Here is a 20,776-nt window from a genome sequence, read left to right as displayed (position 1 = left end):
CACATCTAAACTGTATTTGTGTCCTCAGCTGTCATTTTGTGTGCTACTTTTCTGGCTTATACCTGTTATAACCATTGATAGTTTGGAAGAATTAGCTAGCTACACGTGTTGGGATTCGGTTTGGAAATTTTAGGGCCATCTGAGACCGTTATAATTTTGCTAAGACTAAACTAATTATTTTTTTAATATCAGACATAAAATCGGTACCATCCCACATTTTATTCAGTCCAGTTCTGTCTCGTTCCTGTTATTGGTCCTAAAAAAGTTCTCAAACTTTAAAGAGGCCTTAACAAAGCATCATTTAACATAATATTATAGTAAAATACTTCAGTGTACCAATTGAATGGCGTATATAAAATTTTTACATATATTTAAAACACTTGAGTATTTTGCCATTATTCTCAATTTAGGCCTAATAAAGTTTAAATTAGGCTTATTAATATCTATGACGACAAAATTTATCTCAGATTGCTCTATGAGTAAAGATGGCATGTGTGTATAGAAAAAAAATAGGTATAGCGATTAGAAAAAGAAAAGGTATTTCTTCTGCTTTGTTTATTATTTAATAAATTTGTGTACGTAGTAACATCTCCCTCTAAAACAAGAATTCCCACCCATCTTTGTTGTAAATTGATTTAAAAATGCATAACAAAATAAAAATATATGAATTTAAATATAATTACAATATTTTCCCTATACTAATGCTATTTTAAATGTAGAGGGGTCTCATCTATAAAGCAGAAATTCATTTTATATCTCTAAAATTAAATAACAGGTAGCTGATATTAACAAGGATCTTAATTCAGGTGTACCATATGCCTACCTCCTGCCTTCTCCTCCCGCTCTTACAAAAACTCCTTTCTATCTATGAGACGGTTTTTGAGTGCGATTCGGATATGTGCTAAAAACTTAGGACGGCACGTCAAAATTTTTGGAACTGATACATCCCTAAAAATTACTCTTTAAATCTTGGAAAAGAAAATCTTTTTTTTTAAATTTCCAATTTCAGTCCATTCTGGACCGAAATATGGCTCTAGAAAAATTACTTAAAACGGAACCAACTAATTTTGGGTCTTTCTCTGTTTCTTTCAGACGTATAGGTTGAGAGATACAATAAAAGTAACGAAGTGATGGAGATATGGGAGCATCATATCCAGAGATAAGTATGTTTTTAATATATCCTTAATAATATTTTTTTTTATACCTACATAAACGTACATACATACCTATGAATTGAATATACGTGAATGGATGTGTGTTGAAGCTTCATATACCATTAAGATGAATGATGCGTGTTTTTGCAAAATACACAGAGCAGCCTCAAAATAAATCTTTATAAAGTTTAAACGATAGCTTCCCGGTTCTTTATAGCTTAACACATACAATATTATTTAATTGGTTGTTTGGGTCATTACAGCTAGTTTAAATCAAAATAAACAAAGATGAATATCATCATAATAATAGCCAATCTGATGCATTTGGATAGTGAAACGAAAAGTTCAAACCTTTATGGATTTGTAAATTATATGGTCAAACTTTTTGTATAAACTTTTTTTATTTTGCTAAAAAACATAGATAATATATACTTCTATATACAACTCCCAAACCTCACCAATAAAAAAAAAAAAAAAATAAAATGAAGCGGGTGAGGAGGAATCAAGTCAGGGCTTGTCTGACATCTTTTTTTTTTTTTTTTTTGCTAAAAAATCATTACTTATAAATAGAATATTCTTCAATTCCAACATTTTATTTAAAGTGCTACTACAGTCGAGGTACAAAGTAAGTTGACATACATATTTATAATTACCAAAGTGGTTGTGTTGGTGCTGTGTAAACAATATTAATTATTACATCATTGTTACATCGTTCAAGTAATACCCTTTTTTCTTCATTCCTCATTTTCCGACACTCATTCTCAGGTTCTTTCAGTCATATTATTATTTATGTCTCAAGATGACGTTTCTTCATATTTTATAAATATATACATATAAATATTCTAGATTTATTTCCTAGGGTTAAATCTCTTTAATCTAGTTCAATTTATCTATCAAAATAATGTATGTTTCAATTTAAAACATTAAGTTTTTCCGTTAGATATATTATTAGTTATAGGGTGGCATATTTTTACTTTAAAAAAAATGGGTATTTAGCACCAGGGGCGTCCACAGTGGGAGGGATGAAAGGGCTGTAGCAATCCACACACACACCCCCCACCCATCCCCCCAAAAAAAAGAATTTTTACTTTTTACTAGAAAGTTTAATATTTTTTTTTTTTAAAGTTTAATATTTGAAATTCACTTAAAACTTTGATTTTTCAATTTTTTTTCCAAAATTTACATAAATAGTTATGGATTTTTAAAATTTCTTTTCAAAAATTTAATTCGTAGTTAGCCAATTCTTCCAAACTATGCTATATTATTTAGTAGTTGTTGCAAAATTATTCACAGCTCTACAAGTGTTAATTCAAATTTAACCAATCAACGTTGAGGTCACTAATGGGGAGAAAATAAGTAAAAAATCCACAGTTGACAACAAAATAGAGTGTAAACAACATTTTTAATTTATGTCTTTCTTTGAATTTTATTTTATTTGCATTTCAAGTGGATTTTTAACGTTGGTCCCACAAAAAAACCGTTCATATCATTAATTTATAAAAAGTTCCCAGGCGAGATGTAAACAGAAGACATGTTTGATGAGAAAAGGATATTTGATCGTCCTATTAATGTAATAATGAATTGCATTTTGTAACTTATGATTTAACTAGCATATGACATAGAGTCAACACCGGATAAGAACAAATACAAAATGAAGAAAAAAAATCCCATTACCGGATTACTTTATGACACTGCCGAATTGCACAATGAAATACTGCCAGACAATTTGCTTTTAAAATCAATTTATATTTATTTCATATAGTCAGTTATTTTTATTAATTTTTTCGCTAGGGAAGATTGATTTAACTTTTTTTTAAGAGCTCATGGTAAATAGGTTGAAAACTTTCGAAATAGAGGACGGATGAAAAAGTTTAGATTAGTGTATCTCAAACTGGGATAGACCATAGTAGGAGAGAGGGAGCTTTAATTAGTAAAAGGTCGTCAAAAATCTTTTTAAACATCATCAAACAAGTATATTTTTCAAAAAAAAAAAGACAAATAAATTTTTTTGTATAACCTTTTGCCACCATTACTTAAGTTTTGAATTTTGATCAACCCACCATGTTATCATAGAGAATCATCTAAATATAGGCAACCTAATCCAAAATGACAGTTGAGAGCCTTCAGAAATTGCCTTCTTTGCATCTATAGATTACAGATTAGAGAAGTCAAATATCGATTTTTCTTTTAAACTGTGTTTATATTTCATTTCTTTATTATAATTCCTGTACTAAAAAAATATGGGTATTGTTTAAATACAAGTATATTGAGTCCTTTTTTTCTAAAAACACCCAGAAAATCAATTAAATATTCAATAACATAGTTTTCCACCATGACCCTACAGCGATAGCTGATTGGCCCTCTCCCATGACACTATATAGGTGTTGAGCTCCTACCTTTCCAAAAGGTTGCTGACCCCTAGAATAGACAAAGGAGAGAATAAAGTCACGGGGAAGTCATGTATATTTTTATATTTCTTTCTATGAATTATCGTGAATGTTTTAGCATCGTGTTGTTTTATGCAAAGCGAGTGTCTACAAATTCAAAATATTTATTGCACTATCTTTCCTATATTCTTGTACAAAATAAATTTTGATGGGATCAATAAAAGTATAATTATAATCTTAGAATACAATTTTTAGAGTACCCTGGGTCAAAATTTAAAACCCTGACCTCCCCTTGGCCCTAGTTAAATTTGTTTAGAAACCATCCTTCGCATTTGTCGAGGTATGTCCCAAAAATCTCAAATTAAAAAGAAACAATAAGGAGTAGATATTTCATTACGACAAATTTTGCCGATATTTATTTGCACATTAAGTAGATCATATCATTTTCAGTATTTCCAGAATTATCAAATAGAACACTGTGTAATCCCACAAACATGATGATCTATTTTCTCTTGACTGATCGAACTCAAATTAACCCGTGTTTAGCTGTGAATAACTAACAACTGCTATTGAAGAATATCCCCATAATTGGCGAAGAATTATATTTCTGTTTTTGGAATACAAATTTGAGAGATATAATAAAATTCAAAGTATGGCAAGATATTAACTTTATTTACGAATTTAGAGACACAATCAATCATATATAGAAACAATAGTTAGTTAATCCCCTGTTGTAAAGCTTCAATATGAGTAATTAACATATTATTTTAATATATATTAAAAAAACTACAAAGTATGGTTGGTAGTTAGGATTACTCTTAAACATTTAATCCCTCTTAACATTCCACTTATCAAAGACAATTAAATGTTTTAAAATTGCATTTAAACTTAATTTTACATATTATGAACATAACGGTTAAACTGAGACCATCTTAGGTTAATATTAACCTTGAGACCATTTATAATAAAAAATACATTAAAGAAGCAATATTTTTATTCTTTATTTTCTATGTAATGTTCCGATATAAACCTCCAGTGAGTCCCTTTCCATGCAAACAATATTAAGTATAGTTTATTTTTATGGTATCGACGCTCATTCTACAAAATATGATTTAACTCAAACAGAATTTGGTCAAATACAAGTAGATTTATCGATATGTAAATAATTAAATAAATTTACCAATTAGTTTTTGAATTAAATAAATTCTGTAATGTAAAGGCTTATGCAATGAGTTCCACTAATATCTGGAGTAGAACAAGGATCCTTCTACACTGTATATTTCTTAATTATTTTTTAAAGACATAAGTAAATAGAAAAAAAGATTTCATTCTTCAATGCAAAATTCTGCTATCTGTAAACAGAAAAATTGTTATTGTGAAGTAAAATAATTTATTCTTATTAAGTATAAAACGTATAGTTAAACAATAGATAAAAATCCTTGGCTAGTAAAATATATTTTCACATATAATTATGAAGATATTTTAATGAACAGAAAAGCACTTATTAATTAATTGTCCTATATTCCTCTTAGTTAAATTAGCATATAGTATTAGCTCATTCTCAGTCACTTTGATCTTAAGTACCTCCTCCTCTGTTCACTGATACTAATTTTGGGATTTTTTTTTGTCGAAATAACTTTTATTTGCAAACTTGTGTTTGATTTAGTTTTAAACAAACACATAGTCACACTGATATCAACTTAGTCATTATCTCTTCAAATTTGATTAACGGAATGTTTTGTCAATATTATAGAGTTACATAATATGTAATTTATTATATATTATTTAATAAAATAAATATTTACTATTCCGTCTAAATTATGTAGCAATGAGTTTTGTGCAATCTTTCAAAGACCATGGACTATCATAGATGATCACGATACAAAAAGAATCTCCTCTCTGATCCACATACTAATACAACCAAAAGTATATATGTATTATGTAGATTTAATTGAATTTTAGTGTCTCTAAGAATTATTCTACGATCTGGGAACGGATTATATTAAATATAATCTGTTCCTAGATCGTAGATACTTAGATTAATAGGATTACATAAATAACATTGCCCTTTTATAATATAAGGGAATCGATATTGCAATGATTTCTTTGTTTTGTATTTATATATGATTGAGAGTCAGTTTATTAACATACATCAAATGAGATTAGGAGCTAAATTTATTGTCTATATTCACCATTGGATCAAAACTATTAATATATTTGAGTATAACATAATATGACAGAAATCCTTGGGGAATCCTTAGTTGAGAATAAATTCAATGGGGATAAGGAAACTATTTTAAATTTTTTTTTGTTAAGAATCAAATAACCGATTCAATAAAGTATTATTCATATTTTATAAATAAGGTTTTATTTTTTAATATGTCCATAATTATCTATATATGTTGTGTACAAGTAGCGAATTCTAGGCAAGTTCTTACATTTATAAGCATATTGTAAAAGTTATCCTTTTTTCTTCTCATTACGCTTGATTTAATTATATAATTAGTCATTTTAATTACCAAATATGCATTGATGTCATGTACTTCATTTTGATCTATTTTTTGGTTGCAACTTGTACAAATGGCTTCTACAATTAAAACTTGTACTTTTCGTAACTTATGACGGCATTTAATGTATGTAGGATTTAACATAATCTTTGTCTTCTTTTTGTAGTTTTTACATAATTAATAGCCAATAGATACTAAGGTTTCTCATTTTACACGAAACAAATTTTTAAATAACGGTATCCGGGTAAATAATAAATACTGCGAAATTTAAATATTTCGATTTATATTTTAAGTAGAAATAATCTATTTTGAACTAGTCTTAATCATATAATATTTTTAATTCCCATGTTCTTCATTTTTATAATTATCCCTTATAGTGCGCGGATTGTTTATTAGAGTCCGTGGGACCAGTTTTTTGAATTCCATAACTCGTTTAACAAAATGGCAACTGATGAACAAGCTATTTTTTTGTGGAATATAGACAATTTATTAAATGAAACCTATAGTTAGATAATGAAATAGTTTAATACGGAATATCACGAGAATTTTACTTAAGAGTAATACCCGGAGAAATTCCAAGAAAACCCCCTTATATGTATTGTCAGTGACATACACACTTATAATACTTACACGTCATGTACATAGAGATATATATTAAATATACTTAATTAATTATTAAACGTTATCACTCACAAGAGCGGTGTTAAAAATCAAATGGGATAAGTCCAGGAGGAACAACTGAGGCTCTTATCGGACTTCGTCTCAACTCCATAAGCTTCTGTGGAGGGATGAATTTACAAAACATATTGAGTGGGATGGTATTCAATAACTTCGATATATTGGTTCTCTTAGAGAACGATCTGTAAAAAGGATGAACATTCTTCGATCCTTTTCATTATCTAATATTATGACTGTAAACTTTGCATGTATGAGCTATTTTTTACTTGATTCAAAACTATACGTATTTCTTTCTGTTAAGGAGAAGCCTTCAAAGGAGTTAGGACGGATCTTTTTGGGTCCTCCTTCATCACTCTGTTAGCTTCATTGAATGTTGAAATATCCAACATTCTTAAAAGACAAAATAAACTATAGATTATCCCAATCATTAATGTTAAATGTATAAATTTTTGGATTCTTTTCATTAAGAATATGGATCGAAAACTTTGAAAGACCTAGATGGAATGATCCAAGTAGGATTTTTTAAAATAACTTAGTAGTACTACTGTACCAAATGATGATTTTCTTTAATTAACTATTATTTTGATTGGTTAAGTTACGAAATATAGAAAAAAAGAAATTGACAAAATTAAATAAAAAAATTGATTTAACCTTTAAAATGTTCTTTTTTTTCCTTGAAAATAATTTTATCAGGGGAAAACCGTTTTGTTGTTATATTTCCTATGTGTAACAATAAACATTTAAGGATTAAAACTATAAATTACATTTTTCATATCTCATTTTAGTGGTTTGGTGGAACCATTTTTATTTTAAAGCCTTGGAATGGTAGAGGAAAATTTAAAATGGTGACAGTAGAAGTCAACAAATTTGAAATATTATTAGAAAATTTATCTGCCCATCGATAATTAGTTATCATAACCAAAGATTAATAAATTAACTACCATTTATTTTGGCGGGACATACACAAATGCTTTATTTCTATGACATAACCAAAAAGTATACTGAAAAAAAGAACAAAAAACTTGAAAATATGTTAATTTATGAAGGTTACATTCAAATGTATTACATTTTTTTTACTAGACATAATCATCCAAGGCGGCAGATTTATTGAATTATTCATATCATAGTTAATAGTAGTTGTTAATATAAAATAGGCGAAAACTTATAAGTATGTATATATATATATAATTTTAATGATTACATAAATAAGTTATTTAAATCAGCCGGTTAAAAAAAAAAACATTGATCACAGTAATTGGAGTATATATATTTTTTTTAATAATTATAAATAAAGACAAGTTGAAATCAATGAAAAACTGTAATAGATGATATACAGAGTCTTACAAAAACTCAGTCCTTGAAGTGATAATCCTTAACTACGTCGTATTCAATTAATATTGTTTAATTTAAAATGAAATTGCGTTATCTCCCATTGATAACTTTGCTGTAGAATTTGGCAGCTAGGCGGAATTCAAAATTCCTCCGTCATTTTGGAGGAGTTGAAGTAAAAAAAAACATTATTTCATCTCGAACTATAAGATTTAGAATCATAATAATGAACCCTTTTGAATACTAGGGGAGTCTTCTTCTTACATTCAAACTGCATAATTTTGTATGGTTGTAAGTCATTCCCCCTTTGACAATTTTTTAACTATATATTTCAATTGATTTTCTTCAAAATAGCCCCTTTGATACTCGTAGGTATTATTCAATACATATTTGGTATAAAATTTTTGTACATCATATAAATAGTTTAGTGTAGGTTTTTTTTTTTTTTTTAATAATTGCGCGCATTAATTTGTCTGGCAATATAATTCATGGTTGATAAAAAGTATATTATCTCTGAAATGTTTGATTGTTTGAACGCAGTAATCACAATTAATACACTGACGTAATGTTATGAAATACAAAATCCTTGAATTCCAATTGAATGATGAATTAATTTTTGTTTTTCTTTGTCATCAAATTAATTGTAAGTTAGCTTTAATTGATTTCAATTGAATCAGTTTTTACAACCTGTGGTTCTCATTATGTGGCTTCTATAGGTCACATGTTATTTATATTTAAATTCTGCATATTTTATTAATATTCAATTTAAAATGATAGATTTATGTAAGAAATAATCACCATTATGACCAAAACTCTCAGAAAAATTGTTCTCTGAAATATTAATTCAAAAGTTTAGTCGTAAACAAAGTTCCATATTCAAATCCAACACAATTCCGATCTTTAAAAGTCTTGACCACTATTCTACTTTTTACTATTGGGCAGAGCCGTTTGTAAAGAATAAAGAAATGTTTCATGTATCATAAGGGTGGTTAGGTGGAACCACTTACATTTTAAAACCTTGGAGTGGTAGTTAAAATAATAAGCTGGTGACATTGGAAGTCGAGGAAGGGTTGTCACTTGAAGGCTATTTGCTACCGTAAAAAAAGATATACATATATATATTAAATAAAAAGTATGTATTCTTAGACTTAATTCTGTTTTCTAATGACATTACTCGGTTAATTAAGTATCAGATTACAGTTTGTAATTCCTACCAATATAGAATATTAGATCAAGGAGTCCGTCCTAACGAAGTCTTAGAATACACACCATAGCATATAAATTACTTCTACAGTTCTCTATGTAACATAATTTTTATTTTTTGTGTTTTCTAATTCCCCTTCTAGATTAAATTAAAAGATTATTACTATCCACTTCCTACTTTTGGATGTTGCCGTCATTTTTTAAATATCCAATATAGGTAGGGTGGGGTAAAATGGGGGAATTTTAGTTTTCGGTTCATAATTCTTCCATTTCAAATATTGCAAGATCTTATTATACTTAAATGTAGGAGATACTATAGACTATCATACTGAATAAGTTTCATTAAATTTATATAAATTGAGTGACTGTTTTTTGAGGGAATATATGCTTGAAAAAGTATCCTTTCAATTATGTAGAATTTTATTTATAAGCTCATTCAATACATTAAATTATAAAGTTGCAGGAGCTAGAAGGATTTCTTTTATATTTAAATCATGTCACCAACACTTTTTCTAAAGTGGAGTTAAACGGGGTTTATATACGTAAAATGAATTAAATATACGTGATGTTTCATTCAATTGTTTCAACATCTTCTTTCTTTCCAATCTCTTTCCTCCTAGGGGGGAAGGGTGTATAAGTCCAATTTAATTTTAGCCCTACTTTTCTGATGCAAAGCATATTCAAAGTGTCAATCCTTATTTAGGATCAAGGACCGCGGTCCAGTCTAACCTCACTTGTTGGTCCTTAAAGAAGTTAAAATCGATCCATTGTGACGTCATTGAGGGTGTTTTTCATTTTTTTAATTTTTCCATTATATAATAAAATATATTATATAACTATGTATAAATATGATATGTTCGTATTTATTGCATTATTCTGAAAACAGGAATATTTTTTGCAAGAAATGTGCAATGCTCTTAATATAAATACCATACGTCACTATTTGACATAATAAACAATCGATATTTTTAGGAAAAATTACAAGGACCGGTCCTAAGATAAGTTCTGACTCAAAACTACATTTAAACCCATCCATGATACGTCTATTTGACTAGGGTTATGTCGGTCCTTATTTAAAACCGAGCACTGTAGTCTATTCAAGTCCCACTTGTCCGTCCTAAGAGAAGGTAAATCGATCCTAAGTCATGTCGTGGAGGGTAATTCTCTTTTTTAATTTTTCCGTTATATAATATAATAAATTAAATAACTCAATAAAAATTTGAAATGTTCGTATTGATTATGTTGCACTAATAAAAACAGAAATATTTTTTGTAAGAAATGTCCAATGATCTTAATACATATATATTTAAAAAAGGAAGTTTCCAACTCAGGAATTAAATAATAATGACAACTGCTAAGGAAAATAAAATTTATTCTTCAGATTACCAATTCCAAAAAAAACAGGCCAGCTAAAAATTCATACGATTGACATCACTGGGATGAGCGTGATTTACTTAAATTAGTATGTAAAGAAAGTGACGACAGAGAGTAGCACAGTCTTGTGGCTAAATAATACAACTCCCTTAATGATAATGTTATTTAATAAAAAAATAATATGTACATATGTTTCTCACATAAAATTCTTCTGAGCATGTCACTTTTTTTAAATAACAAGCTGCAAAGTGTCACAAAAAACTTTGCGGGTGATTTATATTTCTTTTAGTTTGTTCATGCTAAAAACCAAGATATTATTATTTTTCAGACAAAAACCTTAAAATACAGTTGATTATTAAACTTTAAATTAGAGTTTGCTTGCATATAAAATGCAAGCACATATTTGAAATTAAAATAAAATCTTGCAGAGAATAAAAATAATTCTTTTGTGCATTACTGATTTAAAAAAAAAATTTTTTTACACAAAAGATGTCTTAAACCAATAAAAAAGGTAAAAATACTAAAACAGTTCAAATCAAAAATTCTCTAAAACTAGATTTGATACAGAGAAGCTAATTACAGATTCCTGATAAGTTTGTCAATTAATACTAGGATTGAATATGGATTTTTTTTTATTGTAAGAAAATTATTATAAAATCATCACAAACTTAGGTGTCAAATGAACAATCACGTATGTATAATGTTAAATAACAATTAGTTTGAGTAACTATAACAAATTCTTAATTTCATGGTAAATGATTAGCGTAGGATAGTATAATAATAGTTAAAAAATACCTTATTGTCTGTGCATAGATTTTTCTACGTGCAAAATTCATATGAAAAAGCATTTCCTAATTTGAAAAAATTATGTTAAAATTTGTAAACTAATGTTTCAATTACAATTTTATCAAAGAAATACATAACTAAAATTAAAACAGAAGGGTTAATGGCATTAATGTATTTACATCAGAGAGGTGAAAAGAACGTATTAAGACCATCGATGATTTATTTTTTGTTTTCGTCGGAACGAAGATTAGAAGAATATCTGGACCAGGTTTACAGATAGAACCATTATTATAAGACGTAGAAAAGTCCACACAAAGGTTCTAATGGGTTAAATAGGGTCGTTTGCTAATTTGCCTTATGCTCTTGATAACCTTGAGGAACCCCATAGTATATATATTTTTAAATATTTTGTAGAAAGAATGGATACTTAAGAAAAATTATTTTATATGGGGCTCTTTTTTTTTGTAACTGATTAGTTATGTTCAGAGCATCAAGCCCTTATAACCTTATGACTGGTCTTTAAGACTGCCAATTCTTGGTACTGATCCTCAACAGTCGGTCCTAAGATTTTTTTCTAAAAAGGTGGGTGAATTATTAAGCCAAATGAGATATGTATTGCAAAAAATATTTATGTTTTCATTAATGCAATATAAAAAAACATAATATGTTTTTTTTAGTTATATAATATATTTTATTATATAATGGAAAAATTGAAAAGGAAAAACACCCACAATGCACAATGGATCGATTTTACTTTCTTTAAAGACCTCCCTTAACCTTCGTCCCTACCTAGAATGTTCCTATTTCATCGATTTAAAATAAAAATAGGGGACATTCTTCGTAATTTAAAATTATTTTTTTATAATGAACTTCTTCACAATACAGTTAGCTTAAACAATAAACATGATTAATTCTATTGTGAAATGTAGGTAAGAGTTTTTTGGTGAAAATAAGCTATAACAAAATTTCAAACTTTATCATTTTATTTAGTTATTTCTAAAATATCTGATACGCCCATTTGACTAGTTATATGTCGGGCTTTATTGAGGACCGAGCACTGCAGTCCAGTTCATTCCCATCCAGTCCCACTTGTTGGTTCTTAAAGAAGTTAAAATCAATTCATTGTGACGTCATTGGGGGTGTTTTTTCTTTTTTCAATTTTTCTATTATATAATAAAATATATTATATAAATATGATATATTCGTATTTATTGCATTATTCTAAAAATAGGAATATTTTTTTACAAGATATGTGCAATGCTCTGAATATATATACATTACGTCTTATTTGACATAATAAACCATCGACATTCTTAGGAAAAATTACAAAGACCGGTCCTAAAACTTAACCGAATACATAAGTACTGACACAAAACTACATTTGACCCCATCCATAGGATCAAATGGCGTTTCACCTAACGTTTTTTCTTGAATATAATTTTTTTAGATTATTTTTAAATTATAAATTAATGCTGCCTATGAGAAATGGATAACTAAGACGTGTAATACTAACATGAAACATTTGAAAACCCTTATAATTATGTGTCCATACAATTATAATTTATAGGTTTAGTAGTATTTTGTTAACATTTATATTTAGTCCGTTACATGGTTGAAAAAATTGAGTAATTTTTTACACTCTTTTAAGACAATGCATCCACGGGCCACCTGTTGAAAATACCTGATTTTCAATATATGGTTTTTATGAATTCAACTTTTTTTTTGAAATTTACAATATGATATATCAGTTGAAAAAAATAAGTGATTTTACTAATATACAACAAATGGCATATTTGGTACAAAATATAAAACAAAAAGATATTAATTGACGTTGACCGTAATATCAAAACATAGAAAATTTAAAAAAAAAAATAGGCATGCATTAAAACACTTTATTGTTCATATGATATCAGAATATATTTTTAAATATTTCGTATGAAATGTAAGAAAACATTTGTGATCTTTATTAAAGCAAAGTGCCACGCCACATTGACTGCAATCTACACGGGTCATTAAATGCTATCCTGGCATATTGCATGTTTGTCTCTTCTCCTTCCAATTCATGAAGTGCTCAACTCCAGCTTGTCTCACTTCTTTTATGGGAACATGAGAATTTGGACCTCTTTGCTTCTTTTCATCTAACATGAGCTCAGTATCAGTAGAATGTCTTCCTCGTTTTGTAGCAATACTACGTGAAATTTTAAAAAGAGCTTCTTCTACATTTGCACGAAATTATAACAGTCTTTTCTAATTGCCATGAACTTTGCGATGAAGAAGCCAAGAATGAATTTGAGCTCTATCAAAAATATACACCTCCCATATACATGTTATAGCGCGACACGATATTTGGACATTTTATGTCAATATTTTCTTTGTCTGATCAAACCATTGAACTGTAGAAACAGGACTTTCACTATTCAGGGATGAGAGCAACAATATAAGTTTAATATAATAACATTCTACGCTAAGTACATCGACACCATCTAACCATGTAACTATTTGGGTGGAAAAACCTCTTCCGTGTGATTTTATGTCTTTCTCAGTTTGAAATTTCCAGTTTGCCAACCTATTAGGCCTAACCGTGCCAAGTGAAAATATACCTTCTTTGGCAAGCTACACTAACTAATTCAAAGAAGTAATGATCGTCTATGTACAGTATATACCTAAGATTCCTTCAATCTTTCAGCTCAACCGCACCACAATATTTTAAAATGCTTTTATATCCGACTCATTCTCTTTTCTTCCCAGAGGATTGCTGTCTTTCCCAGTATACACCTCGAAATCATACGAGTATCCTGAGGCACACATAATACAAAGAGTTTTATGGCCTAAGTGAAGACAGCGACTTATTTTTATAAATTAATTCATCATAAATGTTTTTTAGCTTCCTTACTTGCATTTGTTTGATATTTGAAAAAAAAAAAAAGAAAGAAGAGAACTGTATCCTAGTTCACCGAAAATACCTCTAACTGATTTTGTTGCACATTTGTTACATAAGAAAAAAGTGTCATAAATACATTTTAGGCTCCTGAACTAATCAAATAACCTTCTTACTCGCTCGTGGTATCGAAGATATTGATTACTTTTTGCCGGTCTGTTTATGGAATATAATAATAAATCTACTCGGTTCGTTGTAGATATGAAAATAGTTGCAGATTAATACATTTTTGTTGAATTTTATTTTAAGTTAGAGTTTTTGTAGTACGTTACATATGTATAAGAAAATGCATTTGAGGTTTAAAATGTATGTTAGAGAGGATTTTCAAAATTGTACATTGAGCTTCCAAGACATGACTCATACCTGAGAGAATTTATCTGATAACTTAAGAATAAGTCATCAAAAAAATTATGAATCAATATATTTATAAGAAAAATAGTGGCTCAAGGTATGAAAGGACAATTTATTATCCCACAATAGAGAAAATAAATAATGTAGAACCTCACAGAGCTGGCCACATAAATTGTATCAAAAATGGGGTATTCCATGTTTAATCAAGCAAGTTCAATAATTGAGAGACTGAATAAATTAACGTCGTGAATTTGACTGACGCAGAAGCACCGGTATGAATACAAGGATTTGTGTTCCCTGATTTCCTTGATGGATGCATCTCTTTCTAATTTGTTTCCTCATCCAAAATTATGGGGCCTAAAATGGTTTTAAATTAAAGCAATAAGTTTTTAAAATATACATTTTGTAAATGCAAGAAAATAAATTGTGATTGTAAATAGTTCTAGCATACAAGAACCCTTAAAATGGCGTATCACTCATTTTGTATTTACTTCAGTCGATATATTAAAAATGTAAAATCTAATATACATTAGATCATACCAAATAATTGGAATAATAAATAAATTAAATAACAGCATTGATTTCTTGAAATTTATATTCCCTATGATAGTGAAAATGAATATTATGATTATGTCTTAAAAAAGTATTAGAACAATAAAATAGAATATACTAAGTAAAGTTACATAATTTGAAATATCTTCCAGTCCAATGGCCCCTACGTCGAATTTTGTTACATCTTATTGCCTGTAAATTACTTTGCTTTTAACATAATTTTTGGTAACTTAGCAGTTGAGTTAGATTTTTTTCAGTTGTTCAACAACACAAAAAAGTCCGGGAAATTTCTGAAAATTCTTATATAAATAATTAATCAGCTATATTTCATAACCAGTTACGTAGCAGAAAAAGCAGGCAGGGTTGAACACTTAAATGGTCCTGTATTTTTTTTTTTTTTTTGTAGAAAAAACAAAACAAAACAAAAAATTACAGTCACTGTAAGCAGGATCAACAAATTTTTAAAAAAAATCCAAGAGAATGAATTCGTGGTAGTGTATTGGAGGAATAATATGATTGGTGGATTTGAGTTAAGAAATTAAACGGAAAATACTGTTTACATCAATGTTTTAATCCTTGTTCTTACTTTTTGTTACATAAGAACTAAGAGTATATACTTAAAAAGAGCATTAAAAAACACATATTTATCATTTCTTTAGAAAAAATAAACAAATATTTGACTAATACATAAGTGACGTATCAAGTATGTACAATATAAATTATTGCGAGTACTTTAGTCATACGATATAATGAGGGGGGATTTTTGGTAATAAATATATTTATAAAACGTTGAACACTAACGTGGAAATGACAAAATTCATTGGAACATCAGTAATGTAACAATTCAAATAAACTTAACAATTTTTAAGTGTTTAAAGTATAGACGCGGCATTTCCTTTTAGGTATGAGTCTGACGCATTAATTGTGGAAATATATCTTGTGATGCGATTTTGAAATTGTTCATTTGTTAAAAAGAATGGATTGCGTGTTGATTATGTTTTTTTACGAGATATAAAATAAAGGATTCGTTTCATGGATTTTAATCGTTCCTTGAGAGAATTTTTTGAAAGAATTTTTATCTGCAAATGAATAAGAAATCATATATAATTAATTATGAAAATAATAGCATTGATCTTATTATATCCATACTTGAGTGTTTTGATCTAGGGGAAGAATGGCCAGAGCCCACCACATCCAGGATGGACCAGAGCTCATTTTCCAGTAGTTCTGTTCTTTTTCTGGCATTGGACCGAAATGGGACTCTATTTCCTCTTGTAGTTGAGACTTCATTGACTTGAACCAATCACAAGTCAACTTATGAGTAACATCATGGAGTTCTTGAATCTCTGTAAATTACAACAATATAATATTGATAGTTTTTTCTAAAAAATGAACATAAAACAAAGTTTACCTTGGACCTCTTCTTCGTCTGTGACAGTATCATCAACCAAGAATTCAATATTAGCTACATTATAGCCATCACGAGATCTCCTGGATAAAACATGAAAACGCCTTCCCCCGACTGCACCAACAACGGAGCGTCCATCAGGAAAGTATTTAATACTCTTGACTTCTAACATAGTACCATAATCGGCAAATCTGGAAAATATTTTATAATTAAACCTTAAGAGAAAAAGCTGGAAGGAGTTGGGACTTACGGTTCACTACCCGTTCCAGGAGGACACATACCAAACTCTCTAGTACCTGTCTCCATACATCTCCGAATCATAAGGCGGTATCTTGGCTCGTATACATGCAAGGGACAGGGTACAGATGGGAAACTCATGGTACATACAAAAATAGGTGTTTCCTTTCCGATGAGATCGCGAGTTTCTTCATCATGAAGTCTTTTCCGCTCGTCATAGGCATCCGGCAATAACCGACGAAGGCTCTGAACAATAAATTCACATGGGGCAACATTTCTAGAAGCCAGAAAATCAGCGAGATCGAATTTACAAAGAGCACAAAGTGGTGTGTGATCAAATGTACGATCAAGACAACTCCTGCAAAAAGTATGACCACAAGGCGTTGTGACAGGTTCCCAAAAAAGTCTAAAACACAATGGACATTCGTAGTCCGAGGCATCAATTTGTTTAGAATCAACAGGAAGACGTTTAGGTGAGGTCATTGTTCGCAAAAACTTTTCAATGCTATTTGTGGCATCCTTAATTAGATGGATAACTTCTATCGATTCTTTTTGTTTAGCCTTGAGAGCAGGATATATTTCAAGGATTTTAAGAGTTTTTTCGTCTAAATCTTCTCGGAAAGTAAGATTCATTTGGGTAAGGAGAGAGCAAATTTCATTTTGAATGAGCACAGAAGGATCTTTATCGAGTATGAGACACTGATAAAGGGTTTTAAACGCATCCTCATCTCGATTAAGTCTACGTAGTGCCACACTTTTACGATAGTATGCCTTAGTCCAATTTGGACGTAACTTAATGGCTGTTTCTGCATCTTTTAACGCAGCTTCATACTCATTAATTTTGAAATAAGCATTGGAACGATTATTATGCAAAGAAGCATCGTTGGGATCTGTAAATAAATGATGAAGGTAGTGAGATTCATTATTATGCTAATGTACTTCTAAGTTGTAATGTCAATATAAAAGCTTGAGCTACGCAAATGTTAGCAATTATATAAAGACAACAATATTATACAATTGAAATAGAATTACAGCGCCCGCTTACAGGGAGATTGGAAGAGAAAGGAGGGGCCGGATAATGGGACGATTATATAATGCGTCACTATTAAGTATGAATGCATTTTACATATGTACGTATTCTCTTATAATTTCACCGGGAGAGGGCGCATTACGTAAAAAAGGACTATTATTGCACCAGATAAAAACACTGACTTACTCAATTTGCATGCCTCTGAATAAGCCTCCAGGGCTTCATGGAGGTTTCCACGCTTGAACTTTTTGTTTCCCTCATTTTTCAGCTCCACAGCTTTGAGTTCCGAGTCCCAATATTTATGTGCCATGTCGTTGACAAGGACATTGAGATTGGGATGAGGGTCTCGAGCAGAATAGAGTCCACATTTCGAACAGGATGGAGTCAGACATCCCTTGCACACACTATGGCCACACTTGAGAGTGATGGGCTCTTGTAGCACGCTCCAGCACTCGGAGCAAGTCCAAGCATCTGCCACAGTTGTCCCAGGGTCAATCGCTCGCATTCTCAGGCAAAGCAAAATCCCTTTCTCTGCCTTTCTCCTCTCTACGAGGGACTCTCGGCACGTGCTTCGAAGAAGATACAGCGCGATAGAAAAACCTTCTTCCCAGGAACCCTCCTCAAGAACCTTTTCAAGCTCACTCAGTAATTTGTCATGATACTCAATATCAGGCCCATCTGTACCACTTCTACTTCTTCCACTCTTACAACATCGACACACACTCATTCTTTCTTCTCTTGATGGCCTTTAAATACCATCTCTAACATTCATACCAGGGATATCCTCAATTATTATGATCAAAATTCACAAAAGTTCAATAGTTAAATCCGTGAACGAGTCACCTTCTCTCAGCTTTGCTTTGACTTTACTAACTATGTTTTTTATTGCAAAACGTTTTCTTTTCGTTTTCAAGCTAGAAAGAGAAGAACTCGGTTTGTGACGTCATACCGGCATGCATTCTTCTCTAGCTTGCTCTCTCAACTGCCTCCTCTTCACTACATACAAGACCATCACATCTGAGATCACTGCTCCTCCCTTTCTTTTCTTTACCTTCAAAATGTTTACATGTTATATAAGACCCAAATTTAAGTAATGCTAATAAACATACCCGTAATTCGTTTGTTTAAGGACAGAGTTAAATTTCCCTGACTCGCCTATGATCCTCTTAATAAAATGGATCAGCATTTTACCTTCATAATAACAATCATCCTCCTCTTATTGGCTTCCACCTCAATTAACTCAGCCATTTTCTTGGGCCTAATAACTACATGACTGTTCAAATTTGCAAATAGGAAAATGGTACTGATAAATTTCAAAGCCACGTAGAACTTGAGAAACGAGCTGCAACCCGCAATTTTAAAAACAATTTACCTTGTCCAAACTCATTGAAATCATTGCTCACTGTATTTTTTATTATGTATAGATTAACAACACTTAATCACAACATAAATTTAAAAAGTGGTACTCCCACATAAATCATAATATTTTATTATTATTTGCTACATAACATAATATCAATTAATTCAAATATTCATGTATACTCTGATTTCTGCAAAATTCTAGAACTTTACTGATTATCCGGACTGAAGCAGAGGAAGGAGTACTTCTTATAAATAAATTGAATTTGAATTTGATTTCTTTTTCAGGTCAGTTCGAATTAAGGAACACGTGTATAACATTTACAAATTGGATCGGCAAAGGAAAATGATGACTCCAAAAGTAAAGGAAATCCTAGGACTATTGGTATTTTTCCACATTCTCCACACATCCTATGCACCTTTTCCCGAAGGACATCCCTACACATTCTTAAATCCCTTGATTGAGCCATGGTGGAACAAGATCAGTGGTAATACTCAGCGACAGGTTCTGTCTGCATGGAAAACAGTGGAACCCACAGCCTTTGCGCTGTCACGTTTAGTAGAAGCTAAAATGGATCTAGTAGCTGGAAGACGTAGGGATGGACCTCCAAAGCCTTATCCTTCTGAGAGATATGGAGATGATAAATCTAGTGAGCCAGAGAGCAGTCCGGAAGGAGCCGGTTCCGAAAGTGAAAGCCATTCAAAAGAAGATAACCATGATGAACCTGTCTCTGAGGGAGCAAGTCCTGAGGCAGAATCCGCTGGTGAGCCAGAGAGTGAGCCTTCCTCATTTGCTTATTAGGATCCTAAAATAATAAATTATATTTTTGTTTGAACGTCTATTATATCTTTTTCTTATTCTCTTTTATTGTAATTCTAGTTTTTTGTATCCCGTGTTCATTTTTATAGCTTATATAATCTAAAAATTATCGGATCTTATAACTTACCCTCCCGTTATATAATAGCGTATTATATTATCTGGGTATTTTTTTAAATAACTACTCTTAGTTTCATAAGTAATTTCTCAAAATATACAACGTATATTACCATTAATAATTTCCTATATTTAGCATGTGTTTCATTTCTCCTATTGTGTTCGATATGCAAACTCTCACTATGACTATAACTATAACTCTGTAAGTTTAAAGTGGAGTTTTATTCATTCCTCCTTCGCCGTTGTCACTCTCATTAGTAGTGATGTAAATCCTTTGAAATTTTTAGCTGGACTTTTTTCTTGGAATTGGTACTCTGAATAATATTTTTTTTTTTCCTTACAAGTTTTCATTTTTTAACTCCTGAGTAATTAACATCCTTTCCTAAATATATCAATTAAATTCAAACCCCGATTAAGCATTAGTGTGTGCTCATAAAATAGCTAGCGTATCCCTGAGGATTTTTGCAGGGTTATAATTGTAAGTCCTTGTTGGACTCATAGAGTAGAATTGGGGATTAACATCGGAGTAATTCTAGCAAATATCCTTGT

At 30.2% G+C, this 20,776-nt stretch overlaps 2 protein-coding genes across 3 annotated transcripts; one reads left to right on the top strand and one right to left on the bottom strand.

The window, feature by feature from the left end:
* Positions 1 to 1,739: 1,739 nt before the first annotated feature.
* On the top strand, positions 1,740 to 20,349 carry LOC121119201 (uncharacterized). Of its 2 annotated transcripts, none has more exons than XM_040713824.1 (2): positions 1,740 to 1,779; positions 19,582 to 20,349. In XM_040713824.1, the coding sequence occupies exon 2, from the start codon at positions 19,640 to 19,642 to the stop codon at positions 20,093 to 20,095; it is 456 nt and encodes a 151-aa protein (XP_040569758.1). In that variant the 5' UTR covers positions 1,740 to 1,779; positions 19,582 to 19,639; the 3' UTR covers positions 20,096 to 20,349. The 2 variants fall into 2 exon arrangements, with proteins under 2 accessions (XP_040569758.1, XP_040569756.1); XM_040713822.2 differs by having other exon boundaries at positions 1,748 to 1,871.
* LOC121119200 (LON peptidase N-terminal domain and RING finger protein 3) lies at positions 15,289 to 19,445 on the bottom strand. The gene is made up of 6 exons (XM_040713821.2): positions 19,044 to 19,445; positions 18,121 to 18,985; positions 16,918 to 17,794; positions 16,671 to 16,858; positions 16,409 to 16,605; positions 15,289 to 16,338 (listed from the first exon to the last, which is right to left on the bottom strand). Exons 2-6 carry the CDS (start codon positions 18,659 to 18,661, stop codon positions 16,252 to 16,254), a joined length of 1,890 nt encoding a protein of 629 aa, XP_040569755.1. The 5' UTR covers positions 18,662 to 18,985; positions 19,044 to 19,445; the 3' UTR covers positions 15,289 to 16,251.
* Positions 20,350 to 20,776: the final 427 nt, after the last annotated feature.

The sequence above is a fragment of the Lepeophtheirus salmonis genome, chromosome 6 (genome assembly GCF_016086655.4).
Source record: "Lepeophtheirus salmonis chromosome 6, UVic_Lsal_1.4, whole genome shotgun sequence".
Taxonomy (NCBI): domain Eukaryota; kingdom Metazoa; phylum Arthropoda; class Copepoda; order Siphonostomatoida; family Caligidae; genus Lepeophtheirus; species Lepeophtheirus salmonis.
Note: the sequence above shows the minus strand (reverse complement) of the source record. Positions and strands in the feature narration are given on the sequence as shown.